The 26,521-nt window shown below is 34.9% G+C and overlaps 1 protein-coding gene across 1 annotated transcript in view; it reads left to right on the plus strand.

Annotated features, from left to right (window-relative positions):
- The first annotated feature begins 3,500 nt into the window (after nt 1–3,500).
- LRP1B (LDL receptor related protein 1B) overlaps nt 3,501–26,521 on the plus strand; it is a 1,927,222-nt gene continuing 1,904,201 nt past the window's right edge. The window contains exon 1 of the mRNA XM_032856138.1: nt 3,501–4,220. Coding sequence (XP_032712029.1) covers nt 4,040–4,220 — 181 coding nt within the window. The 5' untranslated portion in view covers nt 3,501–4,039. The remainder of the gene's footprint in view (nt 4,221–26,521) is intronic.

Below are 26,521 nucleotides of genomic sequence, written 5' to 3' on the forward strand. Positions count from 1 at the left end.
GTGTGGAAAGGCAGGGTAAGCACTCTAGCCGCCCTTGGAATGATAGCTGCAGAAAATCCTAGCAACCTGGTTCTCTGGCCAACTCTCCTTTACACACATCACTTCCTGAGACAGACTGTCGGGCTTGGTTTGTTCAGACGGGCACCCTTCTCCTAACATGACTTTCAGGTGTGTAGTGCATGCCTTGTTATTATCTATGGTAAAAACAAAACAAAACAAAACAAACTAACAGCACAAAGAAAATAATCAAGTTAGCAGAAATGGAATCTGATGTTTGATCACATGTACGCAAACATGGCTCTAATTGGGAAGTATGAGATTACTGCTGACTGATAATTAATATTCGTGTGTTGTTTTAGACCAGAAAGTAAGAATGATTGGTTCTACTTTGTTTAATTTATCTCAATGAAAGATTTCATAACATTCTATAGTTTGATGAATTAATTTATTTAACTTGTCAGTGTTAATAACTCTGATTAGAATGAAGAAATTATAATGGACCATAGAAACAAACAGAATTTGAACAGTAACTCTTGCTATTCTCTCTTCACTAATAATATACTTTATTAATTTTCATTTTCACTGAAGTATATATGATGGGAAATAAAAGCATTTCATAGAGAAATATACTTATGTTTCCCTTTTATTTATAGGCCATTATATTTGATGGTCACTCGAAACCTGGAAAAAATATTTAATTTTAAAACTCTAATTTGGTCTATACTTTTATCAACCTCATTAGATTCTCATGAAAACTATCTCTTCTGATGAGTTGGTCATTTTCTTTCTTTCTCTTTCTTTCTTTTTTTTTTTTTTTTTTAAATTTTATTTATTTATTTAACAGAGGGAGACACAGTGAGAGAGGAAACACAGCCAGGGAGAGTGGGAGAGGGAGAAGCAGGCTTTCTGCTGAGTAGGGAGTGTGATGAGGAGCTCCATGTGGGGCTCCATCCTAGGACTAGGATCACGACCTGAGCTGAAGGCACATACTTAATGACTGAGCCACCCAGGTGCCCCGAGTTGGTCATTTTCAGTGAAGAACTACAACATGCAAGTGATTTGATGGGAGACAATTTTATTTTGACATTGGCCTTATTTTAGTTTTAGACCATGTATCTATTATAAATAATAACTGTATCTACTAATCTTAATTTTGAATATATTTATTATGTATTATTATGGCTTTGGATATGAAACTATTCCTTATTATAAGTTTTGTCTTAAAAAATCTGCTTGACATACATCTAAATGCATGTGTAATGTCCACTTGACCACTGAAACATATTTAAGCATCCATTCTTCTACCCAGTTACTATGAAGAGTTTTTATACCATTTAGGTCTTTGTTAGTAACATCTACTCACATTCCTAAAATAAGCCCCAAATTTTATTTGATAGAATTGAGAATAATTCATAGTTGATGTTAAATATGAGTCATCACCTTTCATTGTTATGCTAAACTTACTTTTTTTGTATGCTAACTTCCACAATCTTACACCACAATTTTGAGTCATGTGTCATTCACATATGGCAATTTGATTGGTGATCACTAAAAAGGAATTTTGTTTTTTGCTGTTATTCTGATCACAATGTGTAGACAATGCATCCTTGATTTTCTTCTATTCAGGGCAGTTAAAAAGTAAAGCAGATGATGTAAAAGAGATCATGTGGCTGTTACTCTGCTTAATTTACTTAGTAGTTTTATTATTAGGAGGCACTACATATTTAGAATGTAGCATATTTAGAATATACATTAGAATACAAAATCTTCTGGGTATTCACTGCTCTGATTATCTTTCGTAACTTTTCCTTTTAAGAGTTGACAGTGGAATTCAGGGTTGCTACATATATCACAGAAGTGAATGAGTCACTGATTTTCCGTCATAGAACTTGAGTACATGGTAAGTCTTTGGTTGTTCTGTTCCTGGCTACTTTCTCTTCTACTTTGCAATTTTGAGATGGGAGGTAATTGGTGGTAATAGTGTAGAAGAAGCAGAATCTGGATGTCCTTAGCATGGTTTGTGAACACTCCTCATTTTACTGCCAAGACTTAAGTGGATATAGATTTCCTAATAGCTGACCTCCGAGTTGACCGAATAGGATCATGTCAGAAAAACACCTCCTTACTTCATCCCAATGAAAGGATAAATATTTCATGCAATGCAGATGTCTGTGCACACTTGAGAAAGAAATATTTGTTACTTTGGGCATCATTCTAAATTTACCCTTCCTCCTCTACTGTTGCTCCATATTCTTTGAACCCTGCCACTCAGTCCAAAGTTTGTGAATTTTTAGTATGAAGTAAAATAGGAAAAATACCTTTTTATATTTCCTATATGGTATATCTTTTTGTGAAAAGTAAAAATGACTAGGTGAAATTACCCACATAACAACTTTAGAAGAAAAGAAAACATACACTTTTAAAGGTGCAAGGAGTCATCTTTTTAGACACTAAATGGTTTGATATACAAGGGAACATCAAATTTAAAATTTACAGTATGGCAAAAATGATATAAAGGACATTTTATAATCACAGTGTAAGTATAGAATGGCAAATTTCACATATTCTTGGCAATTTCCTTTAGAGTCACCTTTGGGTTCTTTGATCCAGTCTAATTTTAATGACTTCTAAGGAGCCTCCAAATATGTTTTGGGTAATTCAGCTCATGGTGCTGGCATTCATCTGTATTATTTCAACCAGTAAACAGTACAGAGTGTTTAGGGTATCTTTCCTTTGCTTTTCAATCATTCTGTTCCTTAGTTTTATTCTTTTCTTATAGTTTTCCTTACATCCATTTCAAGTTTCAAAATATCAAATATGAAACATTTTTCAACCTTAGCTCTTAGGCAAGAGTTATGGATGTTACAAGGAAAAAATAAGCCTTCAACTATTAAGATTTCTGAATTTTAACTCGTTAGCCATTTCTGAATAGCTAACTAAAATTTTAGGTTTTTGAGCCATCATATTGAAAAACTCAAGTGGTCATACAAACAACCTTTTTTTTTTTTTTTTTTTTTAAAATTCCACTGATTCATGTTCATGCCTCAGATGGTTTGGGGAAGTTTTTAAACTATAACTGTACTATGTGGAAAAAGAAAAACAAAGCAAAAACAGTAAAAAAAAAAAAAAAATCCCCAACACATGTTTAAAATGGTTTGAGGAACCCTTTTAAAGAGAGAAATCCAGGGCAACAAAACAAAGTGCCAATCCTTTGCTCTATGATTCCCTGCGTAGGGACCCCTTTCCATTCACTTTCCCTTCTTATGCAAGGGGTAATGACTTTGGGGATTGTTTTGGGTTTTGTTTCTGCTGAGTCACTATATTTTGCATCTTTGTCCCCAGGTGCTACTCAGCATAAAAGTTAAAAGAGCAATTCAAAAAGCTTTGCGTATGTGTGTTGAGCAGATGAAACCATTTTTTTTTTTTTTTTTTTGTAAGAGAAGCTCAGTTACTTAGCTTGTCCTTCCTTACCGGGAAGGAAGCTTCCGGGAGGGAAGGGACCAAATCTGCTTTGCCGAGAAAAGCATCCCAGCGCTGTAGCTGATAATTCCGAGCTGGCTGTTAAATGCGGAGCTTCCTAGGCGCTTGGCTGGCTCAGCCCAATGCAGAAGTCTCCCCCTTCTCTCAAGACCCAAATCCCTACAGAACCAGCTTTGGAGTTACTTTCCCTTCAAGGAGACTGAAATAATTGCGATTTGTGGTGCTCTCAGTTCGCGGTGGTATTTTCCTGTTGTGTTAAATGCTTCTTACTAAGTAATAGATGTGATTTATGTGGACGACGAAGGGGTGTGTGGTGGATTCGGTGATTAATCAGTGAATTCCCATCCGCTGGCATCTCTCACTGCCCCTCTTTGCGTGATGTAAGATCAGACGTACCCTGCATTGAAAAGTCAAGACACAGGAGCGGCTCGCTGGCGCTCACACACACTCTCTCTCTCCCCCACGCGCGCATCCGTACACCTTCCACATCCTGCTCCAGGCAGGAGAAGGCGGACTGGCTGGGCTCATTGAGCTGAAGAATTTCCAGTGACATTTGTAAATGACGCTGCTCGATTCGGAGCTCCGAGCCGCCGCCGCCGCCGGGCCGAGGGCGCCGCGGAGCAGTCTCCAGCGCAGGCTTCCTTACCGAGCGACCACAATGTCCGAGTTTCTCCTCGCCTTACTCACTCTCTCGGGATTATTGCCTGTCGCCCAGGTGCTGACCGTGGGAGCAGACCGAGGTAAGGAATAACTCCCTCCTGGCGTCCCCTTTTTTCCTCGGCTTTCCTGCTGGGCGATGCTTGTAGATAAGTGAGTGTGAAACTTAAGTCCTTGTGGCCCCGCTCCCCGGGACTGGCTGGCTGGCCAGCCACTGTGCTCCGGCCTCGATGGGGTGAGAGGTGCGGTGGGCGATTTCTGAACCAGTGCAAGAGCCCTCGGCTTCCTTCCTCCTCCCCACCAAGCTTTTTCCTTTGGCCATTTACCAGCCCTTATTTTGTCCCCCACTGGGACCGTTTGGACTTGACTGCGCGCTTCTGCCCGCGCACCCAAGCGCTGCAGATGCTGGAATCAGAATTCGCTTTTCCAAGACTTCCCTAGGCGCGGAGTCTCATAGCTTTTAGCTTTTGCAGGCTCCGGCTTCTCCGCGTTGTGTGTGCTCCGTCAAGTTAGCTCGAGGTGAACTTCCCTACCTGCTGCACCCAGGGTGTGTGGACGGGGGAAAGTGCCCACTAAAGCCCCTTTCGTTTCTGTAGCCCCTTCTGGGGCAGACCCAAGTGAGATTCCAGTCATCAGCGGAGAGGCTTAGGCTTTCGGGGCGCTTTTGGGCTCAGGCACCTGCTTGAACTTGACTTTCTTGATTCTGAAGGTCTGTGGCACAGCTCAAGGCACCAGATGACGTTGTTTACCCACCATTGGCGTTTTGCCATTGTTGCTTGTTTGTTTGTTTCAAAATAGCTGATGAATGGTAGAAGTTTAAATGGGAATGTGTATGGGGAGCCGAGGAGAGAGGAGGTAGGAATGTTAATAAACCTAGATTGTGTAAACTTTTGATCTGGAAACCCAGGAATCCCTGTGCAAGTTTGACAATCTTTGAAAACAGTTGCACGAATGAAAAAAAAGGTGGGGGGAGGTAGATGAATATTTGGGCCACTGGCATTGGAATGGTTAACTCCCTAGAGTAAAATCAGGAGTATCACGGATCTAGGCTTTATATATATATATACATATTTATATACATATATACATATATATATTCGTATTGACTGATAATATTTTGGTTTGCTGTTGTTGTCAGTGATGTTTAATTAGAAAAAAAAAAAAATAGAAGTAACAAAGATAGAAAGGATCCTGGATCCCAATGTCAAGTAAATAGGCAAAATGTTGCATTGAGAGATTTAGTGACTGTGTTCACATGAAGCGGATTATGAATTGACTAAAAATTATTGCTTCATTATAGGAGAGAACAGGAGAATGAATTGTAGTCTTTCTACCCAATCTGCTGTTGGCAACCAGATTATGATCTTTATAATGTGCTCACACGTTTCCTTTACCAGTGGTGAGACTAATATTAGTTCCTTTAGAAAATTTGACATTAACTGAGTGATAATCTTTTAAACATAACATTGCCACCTAACCACATAGCTTCTAAACTTGTCTTAAGTTGCCTTGAAGTTGGTGTGGAATAGTTGAAAACTATACTGATAAAATGGAAGCATATAGCTCTAACTTGAAATGATGATGTCTTTGATCTGGAACAATCAGCTCTCAACCTTTCTTAGGAAGAATCTTTGAAGTTGGACCAGAGCAGAAGAACAGAATGAAGCTTTTCAACCCTGTGAGCTAGCAGAATATAATGGCACTGCAGACTCCTGCTCTTGGGCTTTTTCTGATTAAGTACCCAATCTCTGCAAATTTGACCTCATCTAGAACTAAGTCCTCAGTGATTTTGGATGTATTTATGAGGGAAAGAGTTGTCACTGCAATGATTAGAATGAATACCTGAAGAGAATTATATATATCATAAAAAGGTAAACATACAGACCTCCGATTTTCTCCTTAGATAGAAAACTAAATATCTTAAAAGATAACAATTTGATGCAAATTTAGTTCTGTGAGGGACAGGGACATCTAAGATATAAAAAGGGCATATGGAAAAGAATTGTTACTTTTTCCTGGAACTAAAATAGTGTCATATATCATCATATCAGTATAAAAAGTACTATTATAAGATAGCACAAGTAAAAATAGTCGTAGACCAACACTTTGCCACTATTATGTATATTTAACACAACTTTCCTAACTGTTAGGAAGGAGCTAAAATTGTGCCAGCTATCTATCAAAAGTAAAAAGGGTGGGTCTTATTTGGAAAAAAAGGGGAAAAAAAGAGAAATCTTGTTTAAAGTTAAAAAAGAAAGTGCTGCTGCATTATGACAAACTTCCCTCAGTGAAATGCTGAAACAGATGATATGGGAATATAAACTCAAGAAAGAGGTTAATGAGATGTAGCTTTCTGCACTGGCTTATGTCAATTGTCCTTGAGGAATAAAATAGGCATGTGGATTACACAGGTGTGTTTTGCGGTGCAGGAGCTAGCTTCATGCCAGAAAATGAGAAATCACTTTCAGGTTCTCCAAATATATATTGGGTAATGGGTGACTTCTTAAACTGTGTGAACTAGATAGAAATGGTTGTATTACCTTCTACCTGTGTTGCTCCTTGTTTTTAATTTTATGAGCATAAGCTCAAACATTCTTTTTTTTTAAAACAGAAGAATACTTTGAGGCATTTGCTTGTGTTTGATCTACACATGCACTTGTCCTTCTAACTCTACGTTGTTTATTTTCTTGGCTTATATTGATTTTGATACAGAGTTAAGCTAATGTACATGTCAGTTCTTATTAGATTTCATCACATCGAAAAAAGGAAGCATCTTTGTAACTCTTTACAGCAAAATGTGAGGGATAAATCATATTCACTTAGGATCAACCAATGTGTCATATAACAATGTCATATCATATCAAAGTATTGCTTGATAGGGATTAAGACTTAAAAGGAAGTGTATTTAAAATTGTCAAATTTTCTGAAAATAAAAGGGATTGAGAAACCCAAAACTAGTCTCATTTAAATTCCTGAGTCTGATAAGATGGGGAAACATATTTTCAAACAATTAAAGTTCATGCTGTTATAATCATTTAAATGTATATGTCTCTAAAACCATCTAAAAATGGCAATCATGTGTATGTCAAAATTTTAATCTTCCTTTACTTAAAGAAGAATGAACTGAAATCCATGTTTCTTTGTATTCCACAAACATAAAAGTTTTGTTTTGAAGAAGTCTCTGTAATCTTTGAGATTTCTTCTTTCTATCTTTTCCAAAGCTTAAATTGAAACTGGTAAGAATGGAAGGAGACAATGGGAAAACAAAGAACAATTTCAATGTGTTAAAACAGGAGAAAGAATGTGAATTGCAGTGAACAGAGTAAGTGAGGGAAAGAAAAATGGGAAATAAAGCAAATTTAGGAAAAGACTAAATCCAAATTAATATTTCCTAAAGAGATTAAAGTATCTTTAGAGAAAATAATAATTCCTAAAATAATTATTTTCTTCTCATTTCATAATAAACATCTTATGAAAATGTTTGCAGTATAAAGATAATATAAAGAAACTTCCATCAACGTGAGGTTGGATATAATTAAACCTCTAAGAAAGGGGGGAGATACATGCAAATATTGCAGAAAACCCAAATGTTAAGAATGTGAGAGTTATTAAGATGGAAGTGATCTTTTTAAAGTGGAAGTGAAGGATGTCTATCTTCTTAGAAAGGGGGGGTGGATGAGTGATATGGTGAATATATTCTTAAGCATGATATGACACTTTCTAAATACTACTTGTCATTCATGGTGGAGACATGCAGAAATTTTTAATTTGCAAGTGTATTGGATCCAGGACATTGATTTCTTACTATTTGCCTTGTCATTTTCTTTTCAGAGCCTTGGATATACCATAGATAGGCTCCATTTAAAGTTACCTGGACTGAACATTATTTGGTCTTCTACAATAATTACAATGGTGAGGGATCTCTATATCTTCCCTCCATTCCATATATTATTATGATCAATTTATTTTTATGACTCTAGTATCAATTTTTACATCTTATATGAAATGTACACTCCCCTTTTTTCAAGTAATAGGGATTTTGTATAGTAAAAAGTACCAACCAGATGTATTGAAAGATTTCTCTATCTTCTGTAGCTGTCTGTCAAAACAATTCTTGTACAAAGGAAACACTTGTCTTCATTTTAGATAGGTACATTCAATGAAAGTAGAATTAACGCTAAAAGTTAAGCATGATTGTACCAACATGATGTCATTAAATTAATTTAGCTGTGAGTGCAACCTATTATATGTATACTATATACATAATATATATTATCTTACATAATGTATATATCTAAAATCTTCTTTAAAGATTATATATACATATCTTATTTAAAATGGTTGCTCTGGCACAAACATTCTTTAAAAACACTATTCTAGCCTGAAAATTAGAGATTTTATTATATGAAGCTTTCATTTTTCCAAATTCCAGAAAATATAGGTCTATCTTTGTGATATTGCCTCCTTGAAAAACAAAAATGTGAAATGGAAAAATTTTAACAATTATTTTTCAACTCCTAAAACCCAACATGCAGTCAATATTCTAATGGTGAATTTCCAATGTAACAAATATTTTGTTGTAACAAAATCTGACAGTGGAGGATATAAATGTTAAATGCATTTGCTTTCAATATACCTGTAATTATGATGCCCTCCATGCTTGTAATTTGAAACAATGTTTTTAGTAGCTGGAATGCTAAACAAAACTAAAGTGAAAGGTTGAGTACTCTTACAATGAGTTAACCAGAGTACGTACTGGACACACTTCTATCGGGAAAATCATCATATTTACTCCAGGCAGTTCAAAAACTACCTAGAATGAGAAATCTGGGTCCCCATATTTAATCCAAGAATAATGACAAAAACCACCTTGATACACAGAGAGTGCAAATAACAAGGTGTTTTTGTTTTTGTTGCTTGTTTTTTGATGGGGAAGGGAGGATAAAACTAATCAAACAGAAAAGTACTGGGATACTTTTTAATCTTTTTTTTTTTTTTTATATTTCCATGTGGACTGATATCCTCCAAATTTAACCTATATAAAAACCCATTAACTAGATGCATAGGGATGAAATTGCCACATACCAACCACAAATCTAATGGTCTACCGGATCTGGGGAACATTTTCCAGTTGTTTTATTAAGGATGGAGATCTTTAGAGCTCGTTAATTCCTTGGGGGGGGGGTCTTCTATTGTTTAAATATTAAATAAAAGATTAGAGTTTTAAAAAGTTACTTTTGGACTAATCCACATGTGCCAATGAGTGTATCTTCCTCACTTGTTTTTGAAAAGTATTGTGCTTGCCATAATATTTAATCACTGTTCTCACAATTTTGTGCTCTTTCATTTTAATGAAATCTTAATCTCTCCAAGTACATCTGAACGCTTCATGTTATAGAAAGGGGAATGAAGCCTTCAGGAAATTTTGCAACACATCAGAACAAGTAAGCTTAGACCTCCAAAATTTATGTATATATTTTTCTATTAGAAGTTTTTCTGCTATAAGCTGCCTTCACAATTTTAGATCTATATTTTCTCCTCATAAATGATTTGGTGGCCTCCCATTTCCCCCCTGGCATAACTACAAGGCCAAGTTAGAAAATATGTATTATTTATTGCTCTGTTCTGAATTCAGTGATACCAAAATATAGTTTATGTCTCTCTCTCCATCCTATTGATTTAGGCTATCTCTATACAAACCCAATTATTTTGACTGAGCTTCCTGACTAAACTAATTGATGAAACTGACTAGTAACTAAATGGGAATCACAGTTTTAGATAGTAGCCAATCAGATGAGGTGAAACAATAGAACTGATCTTGCATTAAAAGCCTAAAGTTGAATTTTGTGGAAAAATAACAAAAACGATACATTTTCCTAAAACACTTATGCATGACAGTTACCCTCTATACCTTGTAGAGTAAGTAATATGTACCTTTGCCATTATTCCTGTCATAACAGAGAAATGTAATATATTTTGGTAATAATATATATTTTTATCATGTGTTAGCATAAGAATCTAAAATAATACTGAATACAAATAAGTATATGCTCTCAATTCATTCATATTCAGATAATTACTTTATTGAAAGTAATTAGAAATTTATTATTTTTCTTTATTGACTTTATTAACAAATTTATTTTTCTCATTTTGGAAAATATTTTAAAAAATTAAAATATATTCCTAAATATTTCAAAGTTAAGACTTTTCTCAACACAGGATATATAGTAGAAATCATTGCAGTGATAAAATAGATAACAGGATTTAGTGTGTTTATAAATGTGAGTATAATAACTTTCTCATGCAGTCACATTAAATTAGTTTCAGTCTGCAATTGGATATCCAGTTATGGTTAGAAAATGCAATGGCATAGTTAAATAAATGGGGCCATTCATTGGCTGTTGATTTCCCAGTAGGTCAGATTCTTATAAGTATCATCAGTGCGAAAGGCTAATGCTGAAGTTCATAATGCTTGTGTTACTTCTATTGTTCAATAATTATGCTTTCATATTTGTATGAATTTGTGGAATATTTGGGGTTTCTCGAATATTTCAAAATAGTTATAAGTATGCAATACTTGCCAAAGGTGTCTTTACCTGTAGAAAGAATGAAAAGTAATTTGATTAATATATTCTTACTGTACAGTCATCTGTTTAATCTTATTTTTTTCGGATATAATCATGTATGTATGAAAGTTTCCATTTTTACATGACTAATATTATAACTATATACTTTATAGAAAACGAGTTGAGAAAGTACCTTTTATATGAGATTTCTTCTAACTTTATTAAGTAAGAGAAAAAAGAAAAAAAAAACTTGAAGAAGATAGAGCGTGTTGCCTTGCTAAGATGCCGGCATTATATTTTTTTCATAATGCATTCTTATTAACAGTTAGACATCCCTTCCTGAGATGCAAGCACCTCATTGTCCTGGCTGGCTTAGCCTTCAGACCAAAGACAGGTATTGTTGAAACACGACCTCATTTTAGTCGAAAGAATACGTTTCTTCTTTAGGTAAGATCAAGGTACCACAGATCGTCTCTTGTTTTATTCTTACAATCAATAGGACGTTCCTTCCTAACTTTTCTACATTGCATTGACATACTTCAAGACTTCCAAGACAGCTTAACTTTAGAAATATGAATACATAATTCCTTAAGAATTTTTCTACCGCTGAGTTTTTCTTTAATGACAATTTGTTATCATAGCCCTTTTTTTCTTAAAATGAGAAAAGATAGCTAAAAATGGGGTGGGGGAGAAGAAGAGAAGTGAAATTTAGTTGTGGTTGCTTGCTTTGAGTGTTCCAAGGTATTTTAAGATATTTGTGAGAACGAAAAACTGTAGGTATAAGGCATATAACAGAAATGGGTTTAGAATGGTCTGTTTTCTTTAAAAATAAGGTGTATAAGGAGAGGAAGGACAAAGATGCTGGAGTGCATTGACAGTAAGGATTTATTGAAACTTCCATCCATACAGACCAAATAACTGAGGCAATTAGGAATCTCAGACTTTTGCTAAAATATGTATTCTGAAATTTAAAAAAAGATTTGGTTTTTAGATTATCTAAGACCTTGTGTGCATTTCCTAAAGCTTTTAATGGTATATTTTATTGGTATGAAAATGTTAAAGTAGCAAGTATGCTTTATTAAAATATTCCACTTTATTCAACTCTATTAATTTTTAAGGCATTTTCTCATAATTAAGCTCTTGAAAGTACAGGGATAACGATGCCAGCTCATGGGTGAGATTTTTGTCTCTTCAGGTGAAAATATTATGATCATGCCTCCTGGGCATTTGTATTTCTCAGATTTAAAAAAAAAACAAACTAAGATTTATAGATAGAATTACTAACTCAGAATTCAGGCCCTTTTGCTGAGTCCTTGTCCTGCTGTTATTTTAACGAAATGCTAGTAGTTCACCAACACCATGCTAATGACACATAATGTTAGTGGATACATATCATACTTGGGGGAAAATAGGTTGATTTAATCCAACATTGGCTAACATGAAGAACGGGTGGAATTTAGAATTTAAACATTCTGCATCTGTCCATCTTTGGATATAGTTCTTTCCCCTACTAGGATGTTTTCTTCCTATTTGTGCTTGTTAATGGTATTGTTGAGTCTTTTGGAATTAATCCTTAATAGTGTAAGAACCAAAATCTTACCACTTTTTCCATTCTTCTTGCTTTCTCTCACTGCTGGGGAAACATAATGATCTAAAGAGCATGGGGGTTTTCTTTTATGTGTATTTTAATCTGGGTGCCTGTGAAAACACCACCAGAGTTTTCCAGAAAACCACTCCAACCAATTACATAAAAGAGACAAAGTGGTGCCCCCTTACACCTTCCATGACAGCAAGGAAAATAATGTATGTGAAAACATATTAAATCCTATATTTCACTATAAAACCAGAAATCCCTTATATTTTCTAGATGCTTTAATTTTTTTCAGTTTTTTCCCTACTGAATTCATATGATTCCTAATCCAGGTGGTTGGTTGATGTGGATCCATGTGGATCATTAACTTACATATCCATTCATTCAGCAAAGTACAGCAAATGATGTGCTACGTACTGTTCTGGAAGTTGGGGATGAGGCAAGTGACCAAGTTAGACAATGCAACTGGTTTGATGTAGCTTATATTTTAGTGCAGGGGGAAACGATCAGTAAACAAACAAATAATATTTTGTTCTAAGAAGAAATAAAAAATAATGTGATGTAATTGAGAGAAGTAATTGGTGGCTATAATCACAGAAGGCCTTTTGAGAAGGATGACCTATTTGCTGAGATAAAAGAAAGAGAGGGAACAAGTATGAGTAGTTCTGAAGGAAAAGCTTTCAATGCAAACCCTTGAGAGGGAGTCAAGAATTTGGTATTCTAGAGTAAGAAAGTCTGTTTGTGTGTTTGAAGTGAACTCTGCGTGTTTGGGAAAGAGTATGAGCTGGAAAAGGCATATATATATATGGTAAAGCCATAAACAGATCCACAGGACAATGCAGATCAAGGTGAGGCATTTGGGTTTTGTTATTATTACAACAGGCAGTGACTGGATGTTTAATCAGAGGTGACATGACACCACTTGATTTTTAAGAGCTCATGCTTGTTGCTGCTGAATGAAGGAGAATAAGAGGGATACAGTAATCCAGTTAAAGGGCTGTCAGAATTGTCCTGGAGAGAGATGTTGGTGACTTAAATGAGGAGATGGCAATGTAGATGAGGACTAGGTAGAGGAGAACTCATATCTTTAATTTAGGGAGATTTTCTATAATACTGAATGTAGTACCAGGCAACATATTTTATTGCCTGGTATTACAGGATAAGGCTGTATCTGGATTTAAATACAGACTCAAACTATTATCTTTGAAGGTAAAGGCTAACCATGAAGGCTATTTAAAAATGAATACATTCCTTTTTGCTGCACCTTTTATTGATTTGCATGAAACGTGTTTCTCAGTGTAAAAGCATGTGAGGGTCACATGTGGATGCTGCAATATTTCTTGCCTTGTTACCTTTTCCCTTATATTTCAGAAATATTAATACCATCTTCCCTATTATCCCATACAATGTTTTCCCATACAATGTCTGTAAAATGGAATTAGTAGAGTCAGATTCATAATATTCTTTGGGGGCTTATTAAAATAATGCACTTAGTGATATTCTAAGCATTAGTAAAAATGGCAGTAATATTTTTTTCTTTTATTTCTACTAATCTAAATGAATATAGCAGCAGAAGGAATAGGCATTGGCCTATGTGATGAAGATTCATTTGTGCAATTTTTTTTTCCTTGAGATCCTCAGAGTTTTCAAGGAAGAACCCATTTTCATTGTCCCCAAAATCTTTGCATGATTGAGAGGAATTTGTGCTGATAGTTGAGTTCCCACTAATGAATATTTGATTAAAGGGAAGAAATTGTTAAGAATACTGCTATTGGCTATATTCATTACCTTGCCTGGTAATTCCTAGAAAACCTTAAAAAGGAAGGGGGTAGTGACAGTAAATGGTGGAAAATTTACTGGGTAAGCATTTATGACCTAGTGGGTATTCCTCTTTGTCAGTCAGGGCCCTTGGATTATTCTGTATTTATCCACACATTCATTGAATAACTGTTATAGTAACTACTGTGTACCATTCAGTGTGATTTATAGACTAGAGAAAGAAACAACTGAACAACAAAAACCAGGACAAGCAATGAAACACCAGTTTAACAATTGTACAAGTTTGGATTTTCAGGGAAAGATTGCTTATGGCTACAAAACAAACTCATTTGGGTCTATTGAGTTCTTGTTGGAGCTAGAAAGGAAAAAGAGTTGAGAGAAAGGTATTATAAAACTGATGGGAAAGGAAAAAATATCCAAGCCCAGATGGTCCATGAGAATGAAGAAAGAAATACAGTGTTTGAAGGAAATACTGTTTGTATGAAGATGAGTGAGTTACTCTGCACCCTAAGTTATTTAAAGATTCTTTCAGGATTTGATTCCATTGATTTTTTTTCAATTGTTCTTTTCCTTTTTTGGCTCTCTTTCCTTCTATCTACCTTAGACAAAGTCAGAGATTGGTTTTAAAACTTCACACTCAAATCTGCATTCCAAAGTACAAATTTAGCTCCCCAAATATTCCCACTCAGTTTATTTGTCAGTTATACAGGTCATCTAGTGTCAAAAAAGCACCTGGGAGTAATCAACTTTTTGACACTATTTACCTTATGTTGCTAGCAGCAGCATTGTGAAGGAAATACTTCATTCAGAGAAATTACCTTGGAAAAGCTTCATGATCATTACATAGGATGTTTAAAAAGAAAATTTGCTTTCTTAGTTTTCAAACATGATATATCTTTTGATTAAAGAAGGGAAGATATATACTAAAGGCATTAAGTTAAAGAGAGCCAAAGCTCAGGCATTTAAAGTTTTATAAATAAGGTACAACAACAACAACAAAAAGATATTGAAACAAAAGATCTTAACCAATTTATTTGTCACATAAAAGAGCTTATATGCAGGTTTAGTAGACATTGGCTAGATGCATGTGCAGAAATCAGATTTGTGTATGACTTTAAGTTCAGTCTATTTTTCATTCCCATTGTCAAAATCCCCTTTAATAATTTGGCTCCAGAATTTCAGTAGTAAAATCAACATTTTGCCTAGAAATAAGTTAAATATGGAATAAACACCAAAATTTTATTAAATTTTTGAGTGATTGAACCAAATGAAATTTGTGGCTGAAAGATTTTGCATTAATATTTAATTTGGGACTCACTGTAAATTTATTTGCTTTGTACTTTAGCAGAGGGGTGCCAAAAAGTTTGGAAATAAATTAATCTGAGTAATTGAAAACAGCAGGAAGGGGAAGGGTTACTTGTATATTTGTGAATATGAGGCATGATTTATGCTCCCTGACTAGAACTCTGCTCACATCACACGGAGGTCTGCTGAAGGGCTTTTTTTCCTTTCATAAGGAAAGCACTATGGGAAAAAGTTCAAAATGAGTATAAGGGAGTTATTTATATTTTAGGTAAAGCGAGAAATAATTACTGACTGCATGCTCAGAATAAAAGGCATTGGGCAGGAAATGTTGTGACCCCTTGCAACAGACTTAAACCTGCTATAAAGATCCAAGGAAAATAAACAAAGCTTATTCAGATAACAGTTAAGCTGGCGAGACACCTGAAAAATCCAGCAATAGCAAGAAAATCACTTAAGTCAAAAATAAACTTTCAGAGATTGAAGCTACTCAAGTTCACCAAGATTTAGAGATGAATGCCAAAGAGGATTAGTAAAACTCTCTTTCGTGTGAAATGCAGCAGTAATGGCTCTATCGCCAAGTCTCAAACTCTCGCTTGAGAGTAACCATGTGAGTTTTAAACTCAGTATACAATAATAACATTTTCTTAAAAAGCAAGAAATCCTATAAAGGAACCTGAAGCAGCAATCCTGCCCTCTTACCTCCCTTCTGCCAGTGAGAGCAAATGATAGGCCACAATTCTTCTGTAGTTGCCTAGAGAGAAATAGGATGCTTATGGCTTCTGAAATCTCCACTCAGGGAAAAAGCTGCTTAGACCTCATTGCTCGTCACATTAGGTAATGGCACTCAGACATATCTGACTGAACTTTATGAATTAAATGACAAGATATAGGGCAAGGTTTACAAACACAAATGCATATAGCACCCAGGCTAGTCAGAAGGTGCCCCAGGTGACATGTAAATTAGAGAACACCCACACTGTCCAAAGGAGCAGCTGATATTTAAATGGAGCAGATTGTGGCCCTGGGTGAAGGTGAGCCAAGGGCTACCAGGCCTTTAAGAAGTTTTACAGTGGCCCAGAGTCTGGATTTTTATGTACAATGCCTAAAGTTTTAAATACGGACCCTCAGTATAAAAAGCAGCATAATGCACATGAGCACACAGACACACACAGACACACACACACACACCCCAAATAAATAATATTGTAGCGGTCAAAAACACAAACTGATGAATTGAACACCCAAGCTGACAGTCTGTGGCCCACTGTGGAGTCCTACAGTTGCAGGGATCAGCATAGGGTTGGACTGCGTCACAGCGGACATTTTATTAGGTGCATTGCAAACAAAAGTTGGCTCTAAAGAGCTGAGCACAATGCCTTGAAATTTGGAGTGCATAATTGTTAACAGGTCATGGCTTTAGGAAGAAGGATATCAAAAATGAATTTCAACAGTGTCCTGTATCTGTGCCTTTGAAACTTCCTCTCTCCTTTAAGACATAAGGCTGAATCAGGGGAGAGTGTGGGTACAGAGAAAATTCTTAAAGACCCTACAGAAAATAAATGCTGTTAGACCCAATTGTGACATGGAGCAGAAACATGCCACTGAAAGTGATCAAAGAAACAAAGTTCTCTTAATAATGGTGAGAACATACTATGTGGATGATTTCAGTCAGCCTCAGCACTCCAGGGACCTCATGAAAAATATTCTACATGGTAAATCACAGCCATTTGGTGAAAACAATGTTGCTGTTCCACACACATCATTATTGAAATATGGAGTGAGGGGTGCCTGGGTGGCTTAGTCAGCTAAGCATCTACTTTTGATTTTGGGTGGGATCATGATCTCAGGGTGGTGAGAGTGAACCCCATGCATGGGGCTCCATGCTGAGCGAGGAACCTGCTTAAGTCTCTTGTCTCCCTCTCCCCCTATCCTTGTACTCTGTCTCCAGAAAAAAATGTGGAATGAAAAATTAAAAAGTGTGTAAGGAGAAAAAATGTAGTAAAGCAAAGATGTCAGAGATATGGTCCTAATGCGTAGGCAAATTCTCATGCTGAGACACCAATGGGATTGCATTTAGGTTTGTGTTTCATCTTCCCTTTTTTTGGAAAAGCTGTGACTTAATGAGAGCCAAGTGTGTTTTCTATTTCCATGCATTGTCTTTAGATTTCATACCCGTATTTCCATAAGAATTAGTATATCCAAACTGCCTATTTGAATCAGCTTTAAAAAAAAACAACTTTCTATTTTGAAATAAATTTACACTTGAAGAGAATGTATACAACTAGTACAGAGAGTTGCCGTACTCCCTTCATTTAGTTGCTCCTAATGTTAACATATTATAGAACTATAATACAATTACTAAAACAAAAAGTTAAATTGGTACAGTAAATATTAGTCACTCAACTATAGACTTTGTATTTTAAGAGTTTTTCTACTAATGAACTGCTTCTATCCCAGCATCCAATCCAGGATTCAATACTGCATCAAGTTTCCATATTTGGACAATCTCTGTCTTGAGTTTACTTTCATGACAGGCTCTACTGGAAAATCCTGGCCAGTTATTTTGTAGATTTCCTACAATCTGGTTTACCTAAGATTTTCTCATAGTTATATATTTTTGACTAGAATGTCACATAAGAAATCTGCCCTCTTTGGGGCACCTGGGTGGCTCAGTGGGTTAAGCCTCTTCCTTTGGCTCAGGTCATGATCTCAGGGTCCTGGGATGGAGCCCCGCATCGGGCTCTCTGCTCAGCAGGGAGCCTGCTCCCCCCTCTCTCTGCCTGCCTCTCTGCCTACTTATGATCTCTCTCTCTCTGTCAAATAAACAAACTCTTAAAAAAAATTTAAAAAAATCATCATATGGTATTAGGAGATCCATGTCAATTGATCACTTAGGTGAGATGATGCCTTTCTAATTCTTTCTACTTTATTAATTAGAATTCTTCTGTAAGAAAAAAATTGTGCTTGCTTTCTTCCATTTTTTTTTAAGATTTTATTTATTTATCTGACAGACAGAGATCACAAGTAGGCAGAGAGGCACGCAGAGAGAAAGGGGGAAGCAGACTCCCTGCTGAGCAGAGAGCCTGACGTGGGGCTCATCCCAGGACCCTGAGATCATGACCTGAGCCAAAGACAGAGGCTTAACCCACTGAGCCACCCAGGCATCCTTTCTTTCGTTCTTTTGTTCTTTCTCTCTCTCTTTCCCTCCCTCCCTTCCTACTTTCCTCCCATCAGTATAGATTCACAGGTATTTATCTTATTGTTTGTGTTATAATTCAATACTATCATTATTTAAGTTCTTGCTCAAATTATTCTACTTTTGGCCATTGGTAAGTCTTTCAGATTGGCTACTGTGCCCTTGGAGATACCCCCATCCTTTTTTGAGCATTTTCTTTCTTTCTAACAGATGATTCAAGCTCATCTTGATTTTGCCTGTTTTTGCCCTGGAATCAACTACTACTCCAAAGAATTTCATGGGATATTGGAACTTCAGACACTTTTAGGTGGGATGTGCTCTCTTCAGTGTCATAAGATTATCTTAAGGGTGGTAAATGATGGCAAGAATAATTCCTCTGCTGATATGTTTTGATATTGCAAAAGAAATCATTTTGCTGAGTTCTTTAAATATATTTATTTACTATTTTTTATTTTAAAGATTTTATTTATTTGAGACAGAGCATGTGAGAGAGAGCACAAATGGGAGGAAAGGGACAGAGGGAGAGGGAGAAGCAGACTCCCCACTGAACAGGGAGACCTATGCCAGGCTCATTTCCAAGACCCCAAGATCATGACCTGAGCTGCACGTAGCCGCTTAACTGACTGAGCTACCCAGGTGCCCCTCAGTTTCTTAGTTCTTTAATTTTAATACAGTAATCCCTGCAGTGATTGATTACCTGCTGACTCAAATTCTGAATTAGTGTGATTATGGGTAATTATGCTTTTTAAGGCATTCAAAATATCATCGTCTCCAAAGTTTCTTAAACAGTGCATAATTTTATAAAATCAATTAACATTTATTGATCTTTTTCCAGAAAACCTGTGTTAGGTTTTTTTTTTTTTTTTTAAAGGCATCTCTGCGCTCGGGAGTTGATGATCTAATTTAGATAATTCATAAATCTTATGACTTATAATTCACAGGTCATATAAGGGATGATTGCAGAGGGTTTGATCAGACCTGGCAGGTGAGGCCATGGGCCTGTACTGATTTTGTATCTTGTCTTTTGAATGGGCAGTGAATAGAAAAGCATATGCCAGAGATAGTGAATGGTTCGATCTTTTTGGACAGATCTTGACTGATTGGTAGTTATTCACATTGCTGTATTGAAAGAGATTCTATAGTTGAGTCTGTGTTCTTTAGTAAAGGGCACAGTAATGAGTTGGTGAGGTTTCCAGTGATCAAGTCAGAAGACTATGGGAGTGTTAGTGTCTGGCCTACTTACCATTTCCAGTTTAGTTAGCACAATAGGAGCACAGTATAAGTGTCTTGTGATTAAAAAAGATAGTTCCTGCCCATGACTCATGGGTAAGATGAACCAATGAACCAATGGATAAAATTCCAGCTAATGAAAAATAGCTTTGTATAAAAACAAGAGTCTAGAATCTTTACAAAAGGTCCAGGCTCTCCTCATTTTCAATGTATGCAGTTTTTAATTTTCTTCCTTTATAGTGCCACCACGAACATCATATTGCTGGAGTTTGTTCGCTTGTTTTTAAGCCTTTTTGGTGGTTGATGAGGCCTTGTTCTCCCTGATCATTTCCAGTTTCTCCTAACTTTGAGTTGCAGTGTTTTTTTTTTTTTTTTTTTTTTTTCCCTCACTTCAGGATCCTCCCCCACCTGCTAAAAGAGCCAAACCAAACCTCACTCTCCAAAGAGTCTGATTCATTTTAGGTGCTTGGATATATCCAGTTTTAATGACATATTGTCTAAAAAAATTTAGATGTGAGATTATTGATCCAACCATCAGTTTAGCTTCTGATAATAGCTCTAGGAAGGTAGTGAGAAACAGAACTAGTTGGAAAGCAATGCAACACCCATATTGAATTTTTAACAACTTAATACATTTTAGGAAATGATCCATCTGAAAGGCATTATGGCTTGCTGAGAAAAGCTGTACACTGGGAACCGGGAGAAGTGGGCTCAATTCCCAGCTCTGCATCTGACTCACTCTTTGTCCTTGGGCAAGTCACTTAGCCTCTCTCTGTGTCTACTTCCTGCCTGGTAAAATAAGGAGAATAATGCATAAAGACTCCTACCTCACCAAGATGTGTTGAAGCTGTATTCTGTAACCACTGAAGGATCTTTCTTCCCCCTGCTGGCTAATGGCAAACTTATTTTTATTAGCATCTAGTTTGATTGAATTTTGCAAAAAGAGCATGGAGCTACAACTAACTTGAAAGAATCCTTTAATCCTTTAATTTACACTGGAGTTTTATTGCAGTACATATTGCTTTGTGTTAACATAGGAGGAGGACTTGTAGATCCTATATCTACAAAAATATCTGTTGCCTCAATCTACTTGGGTGTCAACTAAGTAATCTTGTAATGAGCACTGCAGAGTCCATTAGAATAGAAGATGAAATCCTGGAGAGAAGAGGTTTACATATTAGAAATAATTAGAGAATGTTACATAGCAATATTTATTTTAAAATGCTATCGTTAGGGTTAGAATTTAGACAATGAGGAAATCAATTTAGGCTGAAAAATCACAGAGCAATCTCTTGGTATATGTTGAATAAATTCCTTTCATCCCATGACATCTTCCTTGATTCCTCAAGCAAAAATGATCATATCCTTCATTTACCATCATCTCTGTTTGATTTTACTGGATCATTTTACATTTCTCCAGTTTTCCCTAAATGTATTTTCTAGAGTTTTTTAAATCTTTTTTTTTCTTTTTAAATATTAGGTAATCATAGATCATGCTTTTTCTTTGTTATTTTGTCTCTTAATTCATTTATATTGAACAACACCCCATCACATTTTTTTCTTGATCTTTATCTTTTGAAATGATTCTGCCAGGCATAGAATATCTTGTATTCTGAATTTATTTCCTCATTATTTTATTTATCTTGGTCCTGTTTCACCAGTGCTTTCTATAAATTGGGTATTAGATCTACCAGCTAGACTAGATTCCAATTGAATATTTCTGGACAGAATATTTCCTAGGTGATATTAGGTATGTGTGTACATAGTAGAATTAATAATGCAAACATTGAGAGAGACAGAAAGTACTCTATAGCTTTGGCTTTGCTGAAATGCTTGGCAGTAATGTTGTGTCTTATTGTAGAAGAAAAGACTGCACTTATTAGCTGTATTATCTTTGATAATTACTTTATCTCTTCAAATCTCAGTTTCCTTATAGATGAAATGCAGTGATAGCTACCATAAAGATTTGAGGTTTTGAGAAAATACCTATGAAATGTCCTTTTATAGTAGGCACTCAATTAATGAAAGTTTATTAGTACTAGTAGTAGTAATAATGGTTGCTTTGGTAATGTATTCTGTCATATGGTCTTGTATGATGAAAATGTTTAAGAATGGCATTTATTCTATGAACAGAAAGCAATACTGTTCATCCTAGGATCCCCATTGTAACAGACGAATGTTTCCTGTCTGTTGGTTGGTTGGTTGTTTTAATGTGCTCCCATATGGTATGATATAAATGGGAGACAGCATTCTTAAATCCTTCTAGTAGGTTATAAATATTCTAATAAACAAAGTTAAGACATCCACAGGCAAAAGGCTCTCTTTCTCTAAAAACTCTCCAAATTCTTTGTCCCAAGATCATTTTGTACTTCTACACTCCAGTATAAGGAGAGAAAAATACATACAAGATCCAGGAACCTACACTTGAGTTATTCCCAGTAATTAAAACAAAACAAAACAAAACAAAAACACAAAAACTAAAACAAATGAAACAAACCAAAAACGTATATTAGGGTTGAGATTAAGAAATTAAGTTTTGAAGTCAGTCAGTTTGGATTCCAATCCAAGCTTTATCACTTATTAGCTGTGTCACATTGGCCAGGATACATAATCTCTTTGAAATTCTGTATGCTTATTTGCAAAAAAATTCAAAGAGATGTAAATATAGAATAGAAATATATAAACCACCAACTCACAATCACTCTTCTAGTTATTATTAGATTTTATTACTGTATATTTACATTTACTGCCTACAGTTAATAACTCTTAGAAGCCAGAGAAATTATAGAAAGAAGAGAAATTATAGTAAGAAGACTAGGACCATTGCAGAGTCTGCCAAAGGACTAGGCAGAGGAATGGTAGGGAGGAATGACATCCACATCTCATTCTGCTTACCAAGCTTTGTGCCCTCATCTGGGATTACAGTGGACCAGAGGGGTTCCTTTTTCTAATTAGCATAAAGATGTAATGTAGGCTATTGATGTCCTAGATGGGAAACTTCTAAACATAGGGAACTGCAGGTACAAAGTCAGTGAGGTGCAAGAGAATTGGCCTAAAATAAGTAGTTGTTTAGTTCACTGTGGTTAATTCAAGAACTTTTGAACAATAAGATGTTCAGAAAATGTTGTTCTTTATAATTCAGTCAGTTTGGATAAAGTAACCTCTAAAAGAAAGCATCTAAAATCTAAATAGGGGCACTTGGGTGGTGTAGTTGGTTAAGCATCAGACTCTTGGTTTTGGCTCAGGTCATGGTCTCAGGGTCATGAGACTGAGCTCCTAGTTGGGCTCCATGCTCAGCACGAGTCTGCTTTGGTTTCATTCTCCCTCTCCCTCTGCCTCCCCTCCCTACTCATTCTCTCAAATAGATAAATAAATCTTAAAAAAATATTTAATTAATGAACTACTTTATAACAGGAGGAAAGAAACTTGACAAGGAATAAATTTCAATATAAATTTTCATACTTTCTTCTGATGTTAGTCTCTAGAAATATAATTTATTTTTTTCTTCAAATAGTTTAAAATGACATTTTCACTACATTAAAACAGAGTTACTCTCACAACTTGCTAACTTATTGAGAGTGCATCAGGTCATGACTTCATGTTCCTGTATTGAATTTCCTGTGGGGATTCATTGCTATGTTGTATTTGAAAGTAGAAAGAATAATTTATTGGTAATCTAGAATACTTTTCTCATCTTGGTGGTAATAATAAAATGACTTTTTTTTTTTTTTTTGCTTTTATGAGTAAAAAACCAAAGTTTCCAAGTTTTTATTATCCATTTTTACCCATATAAGGCTTTTGTATTTACTTTACAGAATAAGCAGGTGGGACAGGAGGAACATCTGGTTTTTTTTTTTGTTTTTTGTTTTTTGTTTTTCTTTAATTTTCCACAGGTATTACTGTTCTTATTAAAAATACTATTTTTTTCCAGGAAGAATGATGTGATTGCATAATACCAAGTAAATGTTTAATGCATCTAAGTGATAAATTTACATAAAATGTAGTTTGCTTTCTCATCAAAGTGTGTGTGCTAAAGATCTTCTGTCAGAAAATCAGAATGAAGAGAAAAATCAAGGGTTATATTTGTGTCTTTTAATATGACACATATTATTCTATACAGCTTTTGAAAACAACTGAACCAGATACCATTTTTGAATGTTAACACTGTACTTTGCTGATGCTGTTATTTTCTCTTTGGGTAAGGGGACTATGAGGAATGCCAAATAGGCATGTTTTACTTCTCAGTAGGAAGAGCTACTCTTTACATAAAATAATCTGAAAATTTAAAAGTATGTTTTTTCATTATTTTTGTATTTTTAAAACCAAAACTACTAAAATTTTGCTTTCCTACAAAGCAATAAAAACAGATAGTTGGAGGCAAAATATGTACAATATTAATCTTGTGTTTCCTTTACTAAAGGAACATAATTTACTAGAATAAGCCAATATTTGAAGATTTTTTATATCTGATCAATTTATAGATGCTACAAAAATTGTTTTTCAAAAATGGAAGAAGATCCTCTCTTAAAATAAGCATCACTTATAGGTTGCTACTATACGCAATACAGAACTGCTACCGAGATTGTCCAATTTATACTATTTTAATCTTGTTATATTTTCTACATGGTATATTCAAGCCTTGCCCTAATATTACAGAAATAGGAGAAAAAGACATTAAAACATTTCTAGGGTGTTAAAGTGAGTTAACATCATAACCACCAACTGTCAGCAAGCTTTGGGGAGTCAGCAGGGAGCCATGTTTATCCCACATAATGGATGTGTGGTCACGGATCTCATTAAGCAATAACAATCTTTGGGAAATAGTTGCTTCCTCCCAAAGTCCACTCTAAATGTACTCTTTCCTAGTCCACTGAGGTTCATTCTGCTTATATGATCATCATGCTCTTTTTTTTTTTTTTTTGGAGTTATTTTAAGCTTGTTTCATTTTGTAACAGAGGAATCCTGTCACATAAAAATTGAGATAGTTGTCTCTCAAAAATCCATTGAAAAGGAAACCAGTGCTTGAGACTTACTAGGAAAGTTCTTGGGTTAGCATAGTTTCTGAGATAAATTGTTCTGAGGTAATGAATGAGACATGCATCTCTTGACATACTTAGTAGTTTTTACCTGGAGTCAGTTGAGGGAAATATGCAAATTCTCTAACTCCAGTGACCTTGGCAAATAAATTCTATAAGCCTGTTTTAACCAAGATCTGTAATTGAAAATATAGTCACTAGATCTCAGGTTTATGGAGCAATGTGAGTATCCATGGGGTGTTTTCGTCCCTTTAAAAAAGGTTTCATTCATCTTGCTAACCACTGCAAAAATGTACTAATGATAAATTAAAGTGGGTGTCTGAAAAAGGAAAACATGTATATATCCCAACCACTTGGTAGTCAATGAAGAAGTGTTCGATGTCCAAGTTTTCTCATTCAGCCTTGTCTGATTTTAGTACTTTAATACTTTAGTCCTTTAGATTCTCATATAGCCTGGGTTTCAGATGAATTATAGGAAATGATAACAATGGTGCCATGAAGTAATCGTTAAAATGGGAGGGACTCTAAAAATGCGAATTCTACTTTCATTCATTGATGGACTTTTTTCTCCCAAGAGGAGCATAGTAGTTAGTTGCATTTGCAACCCATGCTTTACTGATTTTATTCTTTTAAATTATTAAATATCTATTGATAAATTACTTGCAAATTACACTCCTAGCAGAGAATATGAAGAGACTGGCCATATTGCTTTTTTCTTTTTCCAGCTAACATTAAATGTAGTATTGTTCTTTCACATGGAATTAAAGATGAATAATAGCATATTTTAGAAAAAAATAATTTAGGACAATTATAGAGGCTCTAAAATCATCAGACATATTCACTTCAGAGAACACATCTATTTTGTATTTGTTGAGAGTTCCCTATAAATTAATTTTTATATTTGAGCCATCTTATGCCCCTTATTTTTTTTTAAGGGAATGGTATTTGATTAAAAAAAATATATATATTAGAAAACTCTTTGGAACAATTAATATATATTAGTGGCATTAAATTCTTGGGGTATAAAACTTTTGTCTAAAAATTATAATAGTAAAATAGAGCAAAATGTTTAGGAACATAATCTAATTTGTTTTTATTTAAATGTATATCTTTAATTATTATTTATGCATCTTTTTACAAACCTTATTGAGTGGTATTATTTTATTTTAGCCCAGAAAACATTGCAAAATAAAAGTAAAAGTAAATATAAATTCTTCAAAATATATCAAAATTTCTTACTTTCTCCCTTTTTCTTTCCTGTTCATCTTTGCACAGAATTAATCAACTATGTGAATCAACTTAATCAGAAAAGAACATTTGTTTACATTTAGGATATCTGTCTATTGTAATTAAGGCAATATAACAGTTTAAATATAAAGCTTTATATTGACTTTATAATATATATTTTTATAATGACATGTATGTGTTCCATTAATTCACTATTTCAGGTAAATGAGTTAATATATATATGCAATCACTTTTTAAAGAGGATGCATAAAATCACTTAGTACATATCAGAAATAATGTAATTTTTACCTTTGAAATTTTACAGCTACTAGATTTTTCAAGGGCTTCTTTATTAAAACTAATCACTAAATTAAAATTAAATTTTTTAAAATTTAATTTAATTTAATTTAAAAAATGAAATAAAATTAAAAACTAATTATTAAACCTTAGAATT

The sequence above is a fragment of the Lontra canadensis genome, unplaced genomic scaffold (assembly GCF_010015895.1).
Source record: "Lontra canadensis isolate GAN:19392208 unplaced genomic scaffold, GSC_riverotter_1.0 scaffold11, whole genome shotgun sequence".
Taxonomy (NCBI): Eukaryota; Metazoa; Chordata; class Mammalia; order Carnivora; family Mustelidae; genus Lontra; species Lontra canadensis.